General features: G+C 33.2%; 2 protein-coding genes across 2 annotated transcripts in view; both read left to right on the plus strand.

Annotated features, from left to right (window-relative positions):
• Nucleotides 1-1,524: 1,524 nt before the first annotated feature.
• Nucleotides 1,525-8,504, plus strand: LOC124242266 (NKG2-A/NKG2-B type II integral membrane protein-like). Its single transcript, XM_046667172.1, has 6 exons — nt 1,525-1,711; nt 2,097-2,192; nt 2,685-2,738; nt 3,271-3,422; nt 8,052-8,155; nt 8,384-8,504. Exons 1-6 carry the CDS (start codon nt 1,525-1,527, stop codon nt 8,502-8,504), a joined length of 714 nt encoding a protein of 237 aa, XP_046523128.1.
• Nucleotides 8,505-9,188: 684 nt separating this feature from the next.
• Nucleotides 9,189-18,551, plus strand: part of LOC124242329 (NKG2-A/NKG2-B type II integral membrane protein-like) — a 32,989-nt gene continuing 23,626 nt past the window's right edge. Inside the window, exon 1 of the mRNA XM_046667301.1 lies at nt 9,189-9,414. Within this exon, the coding sequence (XP_046523257.1) occupies nt 9,189-9,414 (226 nt within the window). The remainder of the gene's footprint in view (nt 9,415-18,551) is intronic.

Consider the following 18,551-nt stretch of genomic DNA (forward strand, 5'->3'; position numbering starts at 1 on the left):
TAAAGTGATAAAATTTAAAGTGAAATAACAAAGAAATCATGAATATGAACAGTTAATTTTGTATTTTTTAATCAAGATAAATATTATTCTATATATTTTGTATTTAGCTCAGCCTTTAAAAATTGATTCAAAATGAGTTCATCAAATCATGAATGTCAAACATAATTCCTCATACATGTACTTAGATGAAAAAAAAGGAATTTGATTTTTACTAAAAATCAGATTGAGATGGGTTTCATTAAATATTGATGTAAAAACTATAAACAATCAAAAACCAAAAAATTGAACAAAACATTGCAAAAAGATATAACACACTGGTAAAGAGACACCTGTCTAATGAATTACTTTACGTGGTTTAACAAATAGGAATTGCAAATAATAACACGGAAATTGTGTTTATATAATAATTAAAATACTAAGAATTATTGAGGATTCATAAAAGCTAGATTGCATATTCAGTGTTTTACATGCATTATATCTCACGTATTTTTATTCTCACTTTAGTAAAACTAGGTTGCTAGACACTAAATAACTTTTTAAAGGTCACACATTGTAAGTTTCAAAGCCAAAATTAATTCCAGATCTCTCTGACTGCAGAGCTCATTGACTGAATTAATAAATTATATTATCTGATTTATTACAATTGGTTGCACAACTAAAGCTATCCTCACTGACTTTGACAGCCATAGAATGTTTCTGGAAATCTGAAACAACAATGTTCTTCCATAAATTATCTACACTTATATTTATCATTTCATGGTTTCATATCTTTGCTGTTGAATCAAATGCCCATTACTTGTGTTAAATAAATATTTTAAAAAATTTTTATATTGTTTTGGTTTCATTATTTATTAGGCTTAGGGTAAGTTTAGTGTGTCATGTAACATTTTTCAAGATATAAAATAATTCTTTAAAATTTTCATGACTTTTCAGATCTCCACAATCATTTAAAATAAAAGATCATTTGATAACACCTTGTCCACTTTAATAAATAAATATGCCTCTAAATAAAACTAATTTAGTGCAGAAAATTACTATATATGCTAACACTACTATTCCCCAAACTTTAGAACACTCATCTTTAACCATGAATGGATTTAAAAATTGTCATAAAAGTTGGTGCATCATTTTTTTCTAATACAGCATTTTAATTTTAAGCCAGTTACTCTAATAGTGTTAAAATGTTTCTATGGAACCTGTCTAAAATTATACAGACAGTATTATTCATAAACTTCTTTATTCCTCATTAATTTGTTGCTTTATATTTCTCTAACCAATAATCTTGTGTCAAACATAGAAAATCATTTTATAAACTACTTATTCCATCATGAAGCACCTGTTTAAAGCTCAAAGGAAATTAGAACCAGAATTTTACGCTGTTCAACTGCAAAATGAGTACTATTACTCACCTCACACTCCACCCATTTGCCTATACTAGGCATCTTGTTGTTATATACACCATCTATTAAACACTCAAGTAGAGTTTTCATAGAGCACAGTCCTTTACATCACCTCGCTGCAGATATGAATAATCAAAGAGTAACCTATGCAGAACTGAATCTTGTTAAAGACTCAAAGAAACAGCAAATGAAACCTAAGGGTCCTAAGAGCTCCATTTCAGTAACTGAGCAGGAAATAACCTATGCTGAATTAAATCTTCACAATGCCTCTCAGGATCTTCAAGGGAATGACAAGAAGGACCACTGCAAAGGTAAAACATTTAATAGACACATCATATAATAGGAAGTGCAGCAGGGGTGCAGAGAAGTGGGAAAAGAGTAGAGAATAAGCTCACATATTTTTCACTTGTGAAGATCAAGCTTGAAGCTGAAAAATGATATTCTAATATAAAATCTGAAGACTGATTTTATGCAGACATTGGTAATATTTAGAGTCTTTGACCAACAACTCATGGAGCATTATGTTTACTGAAAACACAATGGTATATTCTGAGAGTAAGATTAGAATAGTAGTTCTGGGTTTGGGTTCCAAGTTTATATATATGATCCCCTGTGCATGTGGGTTCTTTTGTATCCAAACTGTCTAAACAATTATCTCCATCTCTGTTTTCTCAGTGTTTTTGTCTTTCTCTGTAGATTTACCACCACCTCCAGGGAAGCTCATTGCTGGGATCCTGGGAATCACCTTCCTTGTCTTGCTGTCTGCTGTGGTAACAACGACAGTTACTCCTCGTAAGTAAATTTTTGAAAGATTATAAGGAAATTTTTCACTTTAGTGATCGTCAGTGCCTCTAAACATTTTCAATATTATATACTAGAAATCTCATTTGAATGTATGCATTTAGACTAAATGTGGAATGATTATTCTGAATTTGTCAAAAGTATAAATAACAGAATTATCGTAGAGCATTTTATGTATATATATATATATATATTCTGATTTCATAACTCAAAGACACATTTAGGAGACTGAAAGACCATGTCAAGAAATATAAATTAATTTTTGAGATTGATTAAAGCAAACACTGTAAGAGATGGTGAAGTTTGATTCTTGAGGCTTTGAAATATTTTCCCCAGACTTCATTACTCTATTATTTTTTGGTAAAATCATATTTTTCCAGATTATTCGAATTCTAAACAATGCACCAAATTTCAAAGTAAGAAACTAAAATTATGAATTATTTAGATTATTTTTTTAAATAAAAATTACTTTAATTTTTCTAGCTATTGCAATCATGGAGCAGAGCAATTTATCCTGGATAACAAGGAATCAGAAAGGTATATATGATTTTCAAAGTCCTGATATTACTATATTTTTATTTTGTCTCTATCTTAGGCTAATTAAAAATGATAATAGATTTTTGGAGAGACAATGAGTTACAAAATCAAGTAATACATGTTCATATATAATAATTATAGGACAGTCTTCCTTTTTCTTCAACAATATGAAGAAAATTCATTCAAAATCACCATGCCCATTGTTGCTAACTGGCTCAAATTTTCTACCGATAAGAGACAAACAATTTTACTATTCTAAAAACATGGTTTTGTTTGTTGAATTTAAGCACATGTATAGAGCAGATATTTTTGTTTGTGTTTTTGCTTTACATAAGCACATAAATTAGGAGATTAGAGGCTGACCCTCTCTCTGAGTGTGTGCATGAGTGTGTTTTCTTTTATATATAACAGCCTACGAGGATACATAGATAAGTTACATACATATATATTTCTACCTATGCAAATATGTAAGTCAATTTTCACTTTTTAAAATTCAAATTATTTTGAATAATAATTCATAATTTTTCTTCAGTATATCACTGTCATCGTTGTCCAGAGGAGTGGTTAACATATTCCAACAATTGCTATTACATTAGTATTGAAAGAAAAGCATGGAATGAGAGTCTGATGGCCTGTGCTTCTAAGAACTCTAACCTGCTTTATATAGATAATGAAGAAGAAATGGTAAGATTTTAAAGGTTTCCAACATTATATTAATTTATTAATTAATTAATTTTAGTCAATATTATATTTGTGAAAATCATCCATATTTTTGTACATATTTGTAAGTTTTTATTTTAAAGTCTGTTACTATTCCCTTGTTTGATTTTACAATATTTTATTTATATGTTTATATCACTAATGCACATGTGATAAATTCCAGTTCTTGCTTTTCATAGAAAACCATGTTTCTATAACTGGTTGCTTTCTAAAATAAATTTTGCTATTTAGTTTTACCATACATCAAGGAAACTAAACATGTCACCATTGTGCAGGTTGACTGCAAGTGAAAAAACTGTAAATTTTGTAATTACAAATCAGATCATGAAATAGACGTTTCTAGCCCCCAGCAGCCCCACCCCTAAGAGTACTCTCATCACTTCTCTTTCCTCCGTACTTGACCTGTATTCTGATTTTTAATATAATAAATTATCTTTACTTACTTTTAAACTTTATATAAATGGAGCATTCAGTATACATTTTTATGTGTGTCTCCTTTTACTCCCATAAGATATTTTATAATACATTCATATCATTACGTTTATCTGTAGTTTGTTAATTTTCACTTCTGTATTATATTATTATGACATTTTTTAATCTATTGTACTGAGATAGAAATTTGGTTGTTTTTTTTTTTTGTTTTGGTGAGGAAGATTGGTCTTGAGCTAACATCTGTTTCCAATCTTCCTTTATTTTGTATGCGGGATGCCTCCACAGCATGGCTTAATGAGTGGTGTGTAGATCCACACCAAGCATCCGAACCAGTGAACTCTGGGCTGCCAAAGTAGAATGTGCAAACTTAACCGTTGTGCTCCATGCTAGCCCCAAGGCTGCTTTTCAATATGTGGGTATTATGAGTAATTATTTTATGAAAATCCTTGTGTATGTCTTTTTACACATATATTGTATTTATAACATTTACATATTGTGTAAAAATTATGTCTATTATACTATAAGTCTGATTGTTATATAACAGTATCTTTATAACATTAATAGGCATTTTTCTGGTCACTATTAGATTGAACACATTTTTCTGGTCTCTTAATCATTAGAATATTTTTTTGTGTGAGAATGAGAAGTGCCTGTTTGTGTCTCTTAGCCATTTCTCCTATGTGGTGTCTGTCTTTTCCTTTCCTAGAAGTTGTTCCATTTTGGATATGAGGTCATTTTTGATTTCATGAGATGAAAGTAGCTTTTTTGACTCTGTGACTTACATTTTCACTCTCATATTGGAGTCTTTTAATGATCAGAATTTATTAATGTTATCAAAATCCAATTTATCATCTTGAGTGTTAGTGATTATTTTGGGCCAATTTCAGACAGTAGTTAAACTTCATGAAGATAATCTCCTACATTACCCTCTAAGTTCTATCTTTTTATTTTATTTTTCAACTTTTACATTTAGATCTATAATCCACTGGGAATTTATCTTTTGTGATGCTGTGAGATGGAAGTGAAGTTTATAATTTTCTACATCATTATCTACATGATGGAGCATTATTTATAGCAAAACTGATCTTTTTTCATAAGTAACTTTATATTTATATATAAAGCTATATATACACATATTTATGCTCTAATTTTCTTTATATAGACAATTTATCTTCTTGAACTTTCATAGTTTATACTTTTATAACCAATTTTGTGCTTATTTTTGTATATAATGTGATGTGTGGATAAAACAATAATAATAATAATAACTATCATTATATTATTTTATTTTGAATATTGATAGTCAATTGTTTCCACAGCATTTGTTGAAAAGATATACTTTCTCCACTTAATGAGTTTGCATGTTTGTTGAAATCTGCATTCCAGATACGAGTGGGTATAGTTTTTCACTTTCTAATCTGTTTTATTGATCTGGTTATCTATTTTCATGCCAAATCCCTACATTAAGCACTCTTTTTTTCTTCACAATAAATTTGCATTAGTTACATTAGTTCTTCTTTTTCAAAGTTGTCTTGTCTTGTCTAGGAATTTGTATGGATGTTTCTTCATTATTTCTATCTTTTTTAAAGATTGTTTTGCTTTTTCTTTTTGTAAGCAAGCATGAATCTTAATTTTATCAAGGCCTTCTGCATCACAATGACCAGATCATTTTATCTTCTTTACTTAGTTAATGTGATTAATATTATGGAGTTTCAAATGTAAATCCAACATCATATTGCTTCAATAAATCTATTTTTGTCATATTTCATTATTTTTATATATTGCTGGAATCCTTATATCACTTTATGATTGACATTGACATGTAATTTCCTTTTATGTGATGTTCTCATAAAAAATACGCAAGACATATTTCATTAGCTTCATTCATCTTGTTGCAAGTGTTTTCTCTTTTCTCTGTCCTACAAGAGATTTTATAAAATTGACATTATATATTTTTTTCACCTATTACTTAAGCAACATCAAAATGGTCTGCACCTGACTGGAAAGTTTTTTGAATAACAGATAAAGTTCTAAAAGATGTTGTAAGGCAATTCTAGTATTTTTATTTCTTTTTGTTTTAGTTTTCACAAGTTATATTTGTTAGAATTTCTTCCACTTTGTCTATTTTTAAACGTATTTGCATATTTCCATCATATTCTCTTATGATAATTTTATTGAGGTATAATATACACACAGATAAATGCACATACTATATCCAACAGCGTACTGAATTTTCTTCAAGTGTAACCATCATCCAGAATGAGAAATTGAAATTTACCTGCATGACAAAATGACCCTCTCATGTTATTTTCTGCATTAAAAGATGCTTTATATAAATGGAATCATGCATTTCTAATTTATCACTTTGTCTTCAGAGAATATATTTTGAATTATTTCAATGCTTTTAAATGATTGACACCTAAAATACTTTCTGTATATGTCGGATGTGTAAAAATAATTCATAGTGTTTTTACAGTCTTCTACTGTCTTTCTTATTTTCTGACTAGTTGTTCTATCACTTACCGAGGGAAGAGCTTTTAAATCTCCAACAGTAATTATTGAATTGTTTGTTTCTCCTTTTAATTCTGTCAGTTTCCACTTAATGTGTTTGAGAGTTCGATTGTTAGGTAAATATATGTTTATAATTGTTTTATTTTCCTCTTGTACTGACAGCTTTAACATTTTGAAGTGTTTCTTTTTATTTCTAATGGTATTTCTTGCTTTAACAGCTACTTTGTTTAATATTTGAATAGCCATTTCTACTCATTATGGTTACTGTTTATAGGGTATATCTTTTCTCATCGTTTTCCTTTGCCTATTTATGCCTTTGAATCTAAAGTGTGTTTGTTATAGAGAGCTTACCAATGAATCTTACCTTTTTTTTTTCCAATGACAGTAGTCTAGGTTCACACCCAGGAACCGAACCTGGGACACCAAGCAGAGTGCGCTGAACTTAAACCACTAAGCCCTGAGGCCAGCCCCTGAATCATACTTTTTTATTCAGTATGACAATTTCTGTCTTTTGGTTGGAATGTTTATTCATTCATATTTAATGTAGTTGTTGGCATAGTTGGATTTAGGTCTGCCAGTTAGGCATTTCTTCTATGCCTGTGTCTTTTGTTCTTTTCTTCTACCTCTCCTGACAACTTTTGTGTTAAACACATTATTTTAGTGTTCCATTTTAATTCCTTTGTTGATAGTTTGGCTATATCTCTGAAATTATTTTTTAGCAGTCACTGCAAATATTACAAATATATCTTTAACTGATCACTACCTACTCAAGTTAATTCTGACTAAATTCCAGTAAAACGTAGAAACTTAGCACCAATGTAGCTCCATTTCTTCTCCCCTTCCTCTGTGGTCTTGGTAGTACTTCTAACAATGCTGTACTGAAACCTGGTTTGTGAACACCCAGTATGCTCTTCCTTTCTCAATTGCATTTATGATTTGACATTGGTGACTTGAAATGACCATTGTGGGTGTCTTTGCACTACAGAAATCAACAAATGCTAAAAAAATAAGGTTTTCTTTCCTCCCCCAAGGTGTCATTTACCAGCATGAGGTTTTACCCATATATGATACAGTCTCAACCATACAGTGAAGTGAAATATTAGTGGGCTATTTAGTGATCCATTCCCCTCTGATAATCAAATCTGCCCTGTATCAGCAACATCATTGATTTCTTTCAGCCTTATCCAAATTGTAAAAACTACAATTCTTCTTGCTCTCTGAGCTGGCCTGGGCAGGAGTCCAGGTGTGGGATCAGTCCTAGGCAAAAAGATTAGAAGTTTCCTCCATTTTCACTTGAACACTAGAAATCTAATTTGGGTCTTTTTTACATATTTCTTGTCTCTACATAATTTTTGAACATACATAAAATATTTAGCATAACTATTTTAATGTTCATTTTTCCAAGAATAAGTAATTCACAAATTATTATTAAACTTTGATCAGTTTTCAGAGCCCTGAAATTGTTATTGTTTCAATGTATCCTCCTCATTTTGTCATAATGCATTTTTATAATATGTCCAGTGTGTAACATTATGTTGTAAATTGAAAGACTCTATAAAATAGGAGAGAATTAACTTTATTTGTTATTACAAAATCCAAAATAGTATAAAAGTTTTTATTTGAATTCTAGTAAAATTTCTTTCCTCATAGAACTTTTTGATCTCCTTGAGTGTTTTTTCGTGGATTGCACTCTCCCACAGAACCAGTAATAATTCATGGGTTTGGTCAAATGGCTCAACTTTCTCTTCCAAACTGTAAGTTTCTTAAGAACTCATATTTTGCCTTGAAGGAATTAATCTTAGAAGGAAAAAAAGAAATATATCAACAATTATATAAACACAATTATTTAAGTGTTTCCATAGAAATATATATGGGAAATCTTCAGATTTAGATATGAGACTATTGGCTTAAATATATTTGTTGATCAAAATAGGAAGTTATTGATTATCAATATTAATGACGTATTATTCTTTGTATTTCAGGTTCCCAGTATCTTTAGAGAGAGACAATAACTGTGCATATTTTAATTATCAGAAAAACACACTTTCTTCTGCATCCTGTTTGGAAATAAAAATATATGTTTGTAAGCACCAGGCAATTTAGCTTACCTAAATTTGGTATAATGTTACTCTCACCATCAATAATGAACATATTTGTAGTTTCTTCAAAAGCCATACAATTATTTTCTTGTAATTATTTAAGATACTATATTTTAGAGCAGGTTTAGGTTCATAACAAAATTAAGAGGAAGATACAGAGATTTCCCATATCCTTTTGGGCCCACACATGCATAACCGCCCCCATTATCAATATCACTCATCAGAATGGATATTTGTTACCAGCAATGAATCTATATTATTGCATCATAAGCACCTAGAGTCCATAGTTTGTGTGAGGCTTTACCCTTCATATTGGAATTATTTTGAAATATTTATGTATATTAATTCTTAAAATATATACCTAGGTACATATTATACAATTCTTAAGCTTCTGTTATTTATTAAAGTAAATCATGTATAAATTGTAAATCATAATATCAAGAAATGTTATTTCTATCTACAATAAGTTGAATAATTCCCCTCATGTTTTCAAATTAAATAATTTGTCCTAGTCTTTGAAGATGCTGAAAAGAGAACAGAACAACCTGGAGTGGTAGGGTATATAAGTAAGAATCGAGTCAGGAGACAGAAATCAAGGAAAGTTTGACATAAAGCATTATTAACTGTTTATAAGGAGTAGCCTAGTAAGAGGAGGCAAAAGAAAATTACAAAGAATACTTTAGGATTAATGGAGAGTATCCACAGAAGGAATCACTCTGCACCAAGGTTACTCCCTGAGGATGGGTTTCAGATATCATTGAAAAGAGTGTGGCTGCAGATAACTCCATGGAAGACATGTTCACTGGATTGCCCTGGGACACAGTGGTTCCTCAGTCAGCAGGCTGAAATTGGTGAAGATAGATCTCAGGCTGTGACTGACAAGCAGGAAGACCTCATTGCCAGAGTGTCAGCAGGTAGGAGCTGGAGGACAGGGAACTATGGATGAGACTACACACAAAAACTTGCTGGAGGGTGGATACCACAGGACTTCGTGCATACATGCTGCTGGCAGCCACACCATAGTAACTAAAGGAGAGAAAACAGCATAAAGCCATGAGGAAGAGCCCGATCTCCTGCAATGTCTCTTCAGTGCCTTTCACTAACAAAACTTAACATCATACAAGCTGACAAAGGAGAAAAGTTTACAGGATCCAGCTCCATTATCTCAGGACAGGCAGTGAAGGATAGATTTGGACATGAGAGCAATAAGTTGTTAATAGGTAGTCAAGGTTACTATGCAACACTCACAAGGTTGCTGTAACAAGAGACATTTGGATCTGCCCCACTTCCTGGGACCAACGTGTATCTTCTGAATCTGTTTTAGTGCAGCAATATCAATGAGTAGATTTATTTTTGGTGGAGATTAGCATTTTCATTGGGTGATAATCAGTGTCCTTTGATATTTTTTACATGTATGATTTTTTCTCTACTGTATTTCAGATATTTCAGAAGGTATCTTGTTTTATTAAATTTCTATCTTCCTCCATCTGACTCTTTATTATCATGCTTAGAAAATACTTTGATGAAAAACTAAAATGTTAAATAATGAAGAAAACAAGAATTGAAATAATAAAAATATTTGGGTGGGTCAAACAGCTAATTATTGAGAGAATTTGAGATAAAGCTTAGTAATTTTACAATGATTTAGAGATATTTCTACCACAATTCAATTACAAGAGGGAGAGAGCTTGTATCTGATTATTATTTGCAGAATAAATTAATATTTCATATTCATTTATCTCTTTGAATATATACATATTATTTATACTTTCTATTCTCTTTCTTTATATTCATATAAAGAAAATATATAAATACTCAAATTAATTATATATATATATGTGATATGTAAATGGCAGCTGTAACTAATTCCTACAGTTGTGTTACAAAAACCCAAGTTGGCACTGACATTTAAACATAAGCACTCATTTCTCATTCACTCATTTGGCATCTGGCTGGGTTTTAGATGATGTAGTCTGGAGTATATAAGCTTGACTCCAGACCATAGTTTAAGCTCAGACCTTTTTTATATATTTTATTTTCAGAATACTCTGGGTTACTTGGTACATGACCTTCTATCTAACGATGAGCAGGTCTGTGAGCGGCAAGTAGAATGTACCTCTTAATGCTCCCACTGACATTGTATTGTCAGAAGAAGTCTTGTTGCCAGACCTATCACTGATTGTCTGAAAATATACTCTTCTCATAGTGGTTAGAGGAAGAAAATGTAGATTCACTGATAATTTATCATAATACCCATAGGAATATTTTCCTCATTATATTTCATGAGATAGATAAGTTTGTAAAAGAAATATATTAGGAGATAGAACAAAAATTGGGGGTTTCCAAGATGGAAGGTATCAAGTTGGCAATGTATGCAGACTCTGATCTCTCCTCCTCCCATGAACACAACCAAGTTACAAATATTTTTGGAACAATTACCCCTCAGACAGAATTGAAAACTGGATAAAATAAACCCCTACCACAAGAGACGGTCCTAACTGAGGTAGAAGAGGCAGACATTCCTGTCTAGAAAGAAAAAAGCCACCTTGATGAGCTACCAAGCTTCACAGCAGGCTGGCTGGGAGCAATCCTACAGTACACAGCCTTCCCTGGAGGAGTGGGGGACCTGAGCAGGGGAGTGTTACCAATATAAGCATCCTTTGGACTCAGGACAACTGAAATGAGAGTCATAATATCTGGGCTTTGCTGGCTCTTAACTATGACGGGGAATATCCCTAAGAAAGCTAGCAGACATAAGCAGAAAAAAGCCAGCTCTTAAAGGACTCATACACAAACTCAGCCATTTCAGAAAGCAACCTAAAATCACCAGAGAGAAAGGGGCACTGCCATTTGGTCAAAAGGGGACTCACCCAATTGGCTCTGGGTGCATCTCAGTGAGAGGTGAGACCTCACCAGGGACTGAGACACTGGCATCAGCCATTATTGTGACCTATTACAGGCAGGCTGTCACAGATGCTGGCAGATCCCATTGGAGTTCTTCCCTGCTATATTAGCCTAGGGCCTGCCCCATCTACTAGAGTGCTTATTTAATCAAGCTCAGCAAAAGCAGGCAGCCCACCCTAGGGACTACCCCCACCCAACAGCAAGCCCTAAGGCAACTTTTTGGCCTGCATAGACTGGGTGCTTGGATCCTTTGCAGGTGGGCAAGTGGGGCAAGGCATGCATGAAGAGAGGGTGGAGGATGTGGGGGCATCATCAGTGTAGTGGCAGGGTCCACTCCAAGGGGTCAGAATGTGTGCATGAACCAGGACTGTATTGATGGTGAGTGTGGACCTGTGGGCCATGGGGCATATCAACCAGAAGACCTGTGTTTCTCAAACAGCCACATAGGGGATTGGCTCCACCTTCCAAAGCCTGAAACAATTGGGTACTCTTGTGCCTGGGACGAGCCCCACTCAGCTGCAATCCTGATAGAGCTGAGAACAACCTTGCAGGCCAGATGCCTACAGCAATTGTAAGCCATTGAGCCTAGGAACTGGGTATGCTGAGGGCCTACTCACTTAACAGAAAAACCGCAACAGGAATGTGCTATGAGACCTTGAAGCCAACCGTGCTGGGGCTCATCAAACCCAATAAACTGACTGAAGGGTCCATAGAAGCCAAATGCAGCTGAGCACTACCACCAGCTAGTCAGGAGGACAACCTACACTCTCTTGGCACCTGCAGCAAGAGAAACCCCGCCCTCAATATAAGGACACATGTACCTGACACAGGGGTCACTCTGAGAACTCTTGGAACTGAGGATGAAGAGGAAGCACAATGCTGGACCTCAAAAGATGTCTCCACTTCTCCAAGATGAGGAGACATAGCTGACTGATCTAATATGTAGATATAAGCACAGAGAAAGGCAAAATGAGGAGGCAAAGGAAAATGTTTCAAGCAAAGGAACATGACAAAACCCCAGAAAAAGAACTAAACAATCTACATAACAAAGAGTTCAAGCAAAAAGTCATAAGGATGCTCACTGCTCTTGGGAGAAGAATGAATGAACAAGGTGATTACATCAACAAAGAAATGGAAAATATAAAAAAGAACCCATCAGAACTGAAGAATACAATAATGGAAATGAAAAATTCACTAGTGGGACTTAGTAGCAAATTAGATGATACAGAAGAATGGATCAACGAGCTGGATGAAAGACTCAAGAAAAATCACCCAAGCTGAACAGATAAAAGAAAAATAATTAAAAGGAATGAGAACAGTCTAAGGGAACTCTGGGACAACATCAAGCACACTAACAACCCTATTATAGGTGTCCCAGAAGGAGAAGAGAGAGACAAACTGGCAGAGAATCTATTTGAAGAAAAAATAGCTGAAGACTTTCCTAACTTAAAGAAGAAAACAAATGGCCAAGTACAGGAAGCACAGAGAGCACCAAATAAGATAATCCCAAAGAGACCCATGCCAAGGTATATTATAATTAAAATTTCAAAAATTAAGTATAAAGACAGAATCCTAAAAGCTGCAAGAGAAAGGCAACAGGTGATGTACAAATGAAAGCCTATAAGGCTATTAGCTGACTACACAGCTCAAACTTTACAGGCTAGAAGGGAGTGGAATGATATATACATAAAGTTCTGAGAAAAAAAAAAAAGCTACCATCAAGAATACTCTGCTTGGCAAGGTTATCATTCAGAATAGGAGAGATAAAGAGTTTCCCAGACAAGCAAAATTAAAAGAGTTTATCACCAAGAAACCAGTTTTACAAGAAATGCTAAAAGGACTTAATTAAGTGGGAAAGAGAAGACCACAAACAGGAATGGGAATATTATCAACAACAAAAAAAGGCAATAAAATCACTGGTACAACAAAAAGAAAGTAAAGGTAGCAGATCTACCAACTATGAAAATAATATGGAGATCAAAAAGCAAAAGTACTAAAATTACCTATTTCAATGATAAGAGGGAAATGGATACACACAAAATAAAAGGTTAAATATGATATCAAAATCATAAAATGTTGGAGAAAAGGAGTAAAAGAGTAGAAATTCTACAAAGAGGTCAAACTGAGAAGATAATCAATTCAATATACATTTCTATATACATAGATTATTATATATGAACCTCATGGTAATCACAAACCAGAAACCTATAACCAATACACAAACAATTAAGAGAAAGGAAGCCCAACATAATATTAAAGAAAGCCATCAACCACAAGAGAAGAGGTCAAGAGAAGAAGAAAGGAAGAGAGAAGAACTACTAAGATATCCAGGAAAAAAGTAACAAAATGACAATAAGTACATATTTATAAATAGCTACCTTAAATGTCAATGGACTAAATGCTCCAATCAAAAGGCATAGGGTGGTTGATTGGATGAAAAAACAAGACCCATATATATGCTGCATTCAAGAGACACACTTCAGACTTAAAGGCACTCACAAACTGAAAGTGAAGGGATGGAAAAACATATTCCATGCAAATGGAAAATAAAAGAAATCAGGGATAGCAATACTTATCTCAGACCAAATAGACTTTAAAACAAACACTGCATTAAGAGACAAAGGACACTTCATAATGATAAAAGGAACAATCCAATAAGAGGATATAACGCTTGTAAATACCTATGTACCCAAGATAGGAGCATCTAAATATATAAAACAATTATTAACAGATATAAAAGGAGAAATAGACAGTAACACAATAATAGTAGGGGACTTTAACACTCCACTTACACCAATGGATAAAACATCCAAACAGGAGATCAATAAGGAAACATTAAATGACACATTAGACCAGATGGACTTAGCAGATATATATACAACATTCCATCCAAAAAACGCAGAATACACATTCTTTTCAAATGCACATGGAAAATTCTCCAGGATTGATCACATGTTAGGCCACAAAACGAATCTCAATACATTTAAGAAATTGAAATAATACCAAGAATCTTTTTTGATCACAAAGGTATGAAACTGGAAATCAACTACAGGAAGAAAATTAGAAAAGCCACAAATATGTAGAGATTAAACAAAGTATAAGTGAACAACTATTGAATCAATGAAGAAATCAAGGATAAATCAAAAAGAATACTTAGAGGCAAACGAAAATGAAAATACAACATGCCAAAATCTATGGGATACAGCAAAACCAGTTCTAAGAGGGAAGTTTATAGTAATACAGGCCTACCTCAACAAGAGAGAACAATCTCAAATAAAAATCTAATACACTTAAAGGAACTGGAAACAGTAGAACAAGTAAAGCCCAAAATCAGTAGAAGGAAGTAAATAATAAAATTCAGAGCAGTAATAAATGAAATAGAGACAAAAAAAATCAATGAAACTAAAAGCTGGTTCTTTGAAAACGGAAACAAAATTGACAAACCTTTAGCTAGAATAACCAAAGAAAAAGAGAAAGAAGGCTCAGATAAATAAAATGAGAAATGAAAGAGGAGAAATTGCAGTAAACACCTCAGAAATACAAAAGGTTATAAGAGACTACTACAAAAAGCTATACACCAACAAACTGGATAATCTTGAAGACATGGACAAATTCTTTGAATCATGCAACCTTCCAAAACTGAATCAAGATGAAATACCGAATTTCAATCAGAGTAAAGAGATCAAAACAATAATCAAAAACCACACAAATAATAAAAATCTAGGACCAGATGGCTTCCTAGTGAATTCTACCAAACATTCAAAGAAGACTTAATACCAATGCTTCTCAAACTCTTCCAAAAATTTGAAGAGGAAGGGAAGATTCCAAACTCATTCTACAAAGGCAACATTAGCCTGATACCAAAACCAGACAAGCCCAACACAAGAAAAGAAGACTAGAACCCAATATCACTGATGAATATGGGTGCAAAAATCCTCAACAAAATACTAGCAAATTGAATACAACAATCCATTAAAAAGATCACACAACATGATCAAGTGGGATTTATTCCAGGGATGCAGGGATGGTTCAACATCTGTAAATCTATCAACATGATACACCACATCAACAAAATGAAGAATAAAAATCATATGATCATCTCAATAGACACAGAGAAAGCATTTGACAAGACTCAGTATCCATTTATGACAAAAACTCCAAATAAAACAAGTATAGAAGGAATGTACCTCAACAAAATAAAGGCCATATATGATGAACCCACAGCTAATATAATACTCAATGTAGAAACACTGAAAGCTATCCTTTTAAGAACAGGAATGAAACAAGGATACTCACTCATTTAAAATAGTGATGGAAGTCTTAGCCAGAGCAGTCAAGCAAGAAAAAGAAATAAAATAGATCCACATTGGAAAGGAAGAAGTGCAACTGTCACTATTTGCAGATGATGTGATTTTATATTTAAAAAACTCTAGAGAATCCACTAAAAACTTTTAGAAATAATATATAAAGACAGTCAAGTTGCATGATGCAAAATCACCATTAAAAAAATCGGTTGTGTTTCTATACACCAAACAAAGAAGCAGAAAGAGAAATTAAGAATACAACCTCACTTACAATTGCACAAAAAGAATAAAATGCCTAGGAATAAACTTAACCAAAAAAGTGACAGATCTGTACACCAAAAACTATAAAACATTCTTGAAAGAAATCAAAGAAGACACATAGAAATGGAAAGATATTCCATGCTCTTGGATTGGAAGAATTAACATAGTTAAAATGTCTGTACTTTCTAAAGGAATCTACATATTCAATGCAATCCCTATCAAAGTTCCAATGACATTTTGCACAGAACTAGAACAAAGAATCCTAAAATTTATAGGGAACAACAAAGGGCCCCAAATCGGCAAAGGGTTCCTGAGAAAAAAGAACAAAGCTGGAGATATCACGCTCTCTGATTTCAAAATATACTACAATGCCATAGTAACCAAAACAGCATAGTACTGGTACAAAAAGAGACACACAGATCAATGGAACAGAGTTGAGAGGCCAGAAGTAAACCCACACATGAATGGAGAACTAATATTCGACAAGGGAGCCAAGAGCATACAATGGAGAAAGGAGAGTCTCTTCAATAAATGGTGTTGGGAAAACTGGACAGTCACATGCAAAAGAATGAAAATAGAACATTATTTTACACCATATACAAAAATTAACTCAAAATGGATTAAAGGCTTGAATGTAAGACATGTAACCATAAAAACCTTCTAGAAGAAAATATAGGCAGTGCGGTCTTTGGCATTAGTCTTAGGAGCATATTTTCAAGTACCATGTCTGGCCAGTTAAGGCAAACAATAAAGAGTATAAACAAGTGTGGCTATATCAATCTAAAAAGCTTCTTCACAGCAAAGGAAATCATCAATAAAATTAAAAGACAACCTAACAACAGGGAGAAGATATTTGCAAACTGTATATCTGATAAGCAGTTAATATCCAAAATATACAAAGAGCTCATAAATCTCAACAACAAAAAACTAACAACTCAATTAAAAAATGGGCAAAAGGTGTGAACAGACATTTCTCCAAAGAAGATGCACAGATGGCCAACAAGCACATTAAAGGATCTTCAACGTCATTGACTATCAGGGAAATGCAAATAAAAACTACTATGAGACATCAACTCACTCCCATCAGAATGGCTATAATTAAAAAGACAGGAAACAATAAGTGTTGGAGAGGATGTGGAGAGAACGGAATCCTCATAAACTGCTGGTAGGAGTGCAAACTTGTGCAGCCGTTATGGAAAACAGTATGGAGATTCCTCAAAAAATTAAAAATAGATCTACCATATGATCCAGCTATTCCATTGATGGGTATCTAGCCAAAAACATGAAAACACAAATGCACAAAAATATATGCACCCCTATGTTCATCACACTATTATTCACAATAGCCAAGACTTAGAAGCAAGCTCGCTGTCCACCAAAGGCCTAATGGATAGAGAAATGTGGTATACATACACAGTGGAATACTACTCAGCCATAAGAAATGATGAAATCCAGCCATTTGTAACAACATGGATGGGCTTTGAGGGCATTATGCTAAGTGAAATAAGTCAGAGGGAGAATGTCAAATAGCATATGATCTCACTCATAAGTAGAAAATTCAAACAATGACAAACAAACACACAGAAACAGAGACTGGATTGGTGGTTGTGAGTGGGGAAGTGGGGAGGGAAAATGTCCGACGGGGTGATTAGGCATATGTGTGCAGTGATGGATTGTAATTAGTCTTTGGGGAGTGAACATGCAATCCTACACAGAAGTCAAAACTTATAACAATGTTCACCTGAACTTTATATAATGTTATAAATCAGTTACCACAATTAAAAAAAAAAGAATTAAATTTTTTTTTTTAAATTGGTACTTTCTTAAATTCCTGTTGAGTTTCTTTTCCTCTCCCTAATTCTGATAGCTTTGTACAGTGGTAAAGATTGTCATATGGAGGCTTTCACCAAGGTCCTTGATCCGTGTACAAATAAGGAGTAAGCAATACGGGATAAAGTTTAAGGACATGGCCAATGAAACCAGGCCACTTGTGTGTAAATCCTACACGCACCGTATTAACCCTGTGACCTAGTTACAGAATCGTTCTGGCTTAGTTTTCTCTTCTGTAAAATCTGATAGAAATAGTATCTTATTTGTAAAGTTACTAGAAGATTATTTGAAAGGCACTTCCTAGCACATAACTATTCACTAAATATTAGTCATTGTTACTCAAAAACTTCATGCTTCAATTCCTTCACCTGTGACACAATGACCGTAATTATAGCCACCTAATAGAGTTGCTCAGAGGAATAAATAATATAATGCCTGAAGATCCTTAAAATAAATCCTAACTATATTGTGTTTCCAATATGTGATCTTTTAATATTTTGCTTCCCCAAACACTCAATAAAGTCTTATTTCCAAGAGAACTCAACCTCCAAAACTTTGTCTTCTTTCTTTCACCTATCAAAATCTCTTGTTTCAATAAATTCATTTTATCCAGGCATCACAAATGTAATCTTTTTACTGGACATGCATTTCCATTACGGAAATTAAGTTACGATTACTGTTATTTTTCTTATTGGTTAAGAACCCGATTCTCCTTCCCCAGTGTGATATTTTGGACATATATAAATGCTATA

The sequence above is a fragment of the Equus quagga genome, chromosome 1 (assembly GCF_021613505.1).
Source record: "Equus quagga isolate Etosha38 chromosome 1, UCLA_HA_Equagga_1.0, whole genome shotgun sequence".
NCBI classification, from domain to species: domain Eukaryota; kingdom Metazoa; phylum Chordata; class Mammalia; order Perissodactyla; family Equidae; genus Equus; species Equus quagga.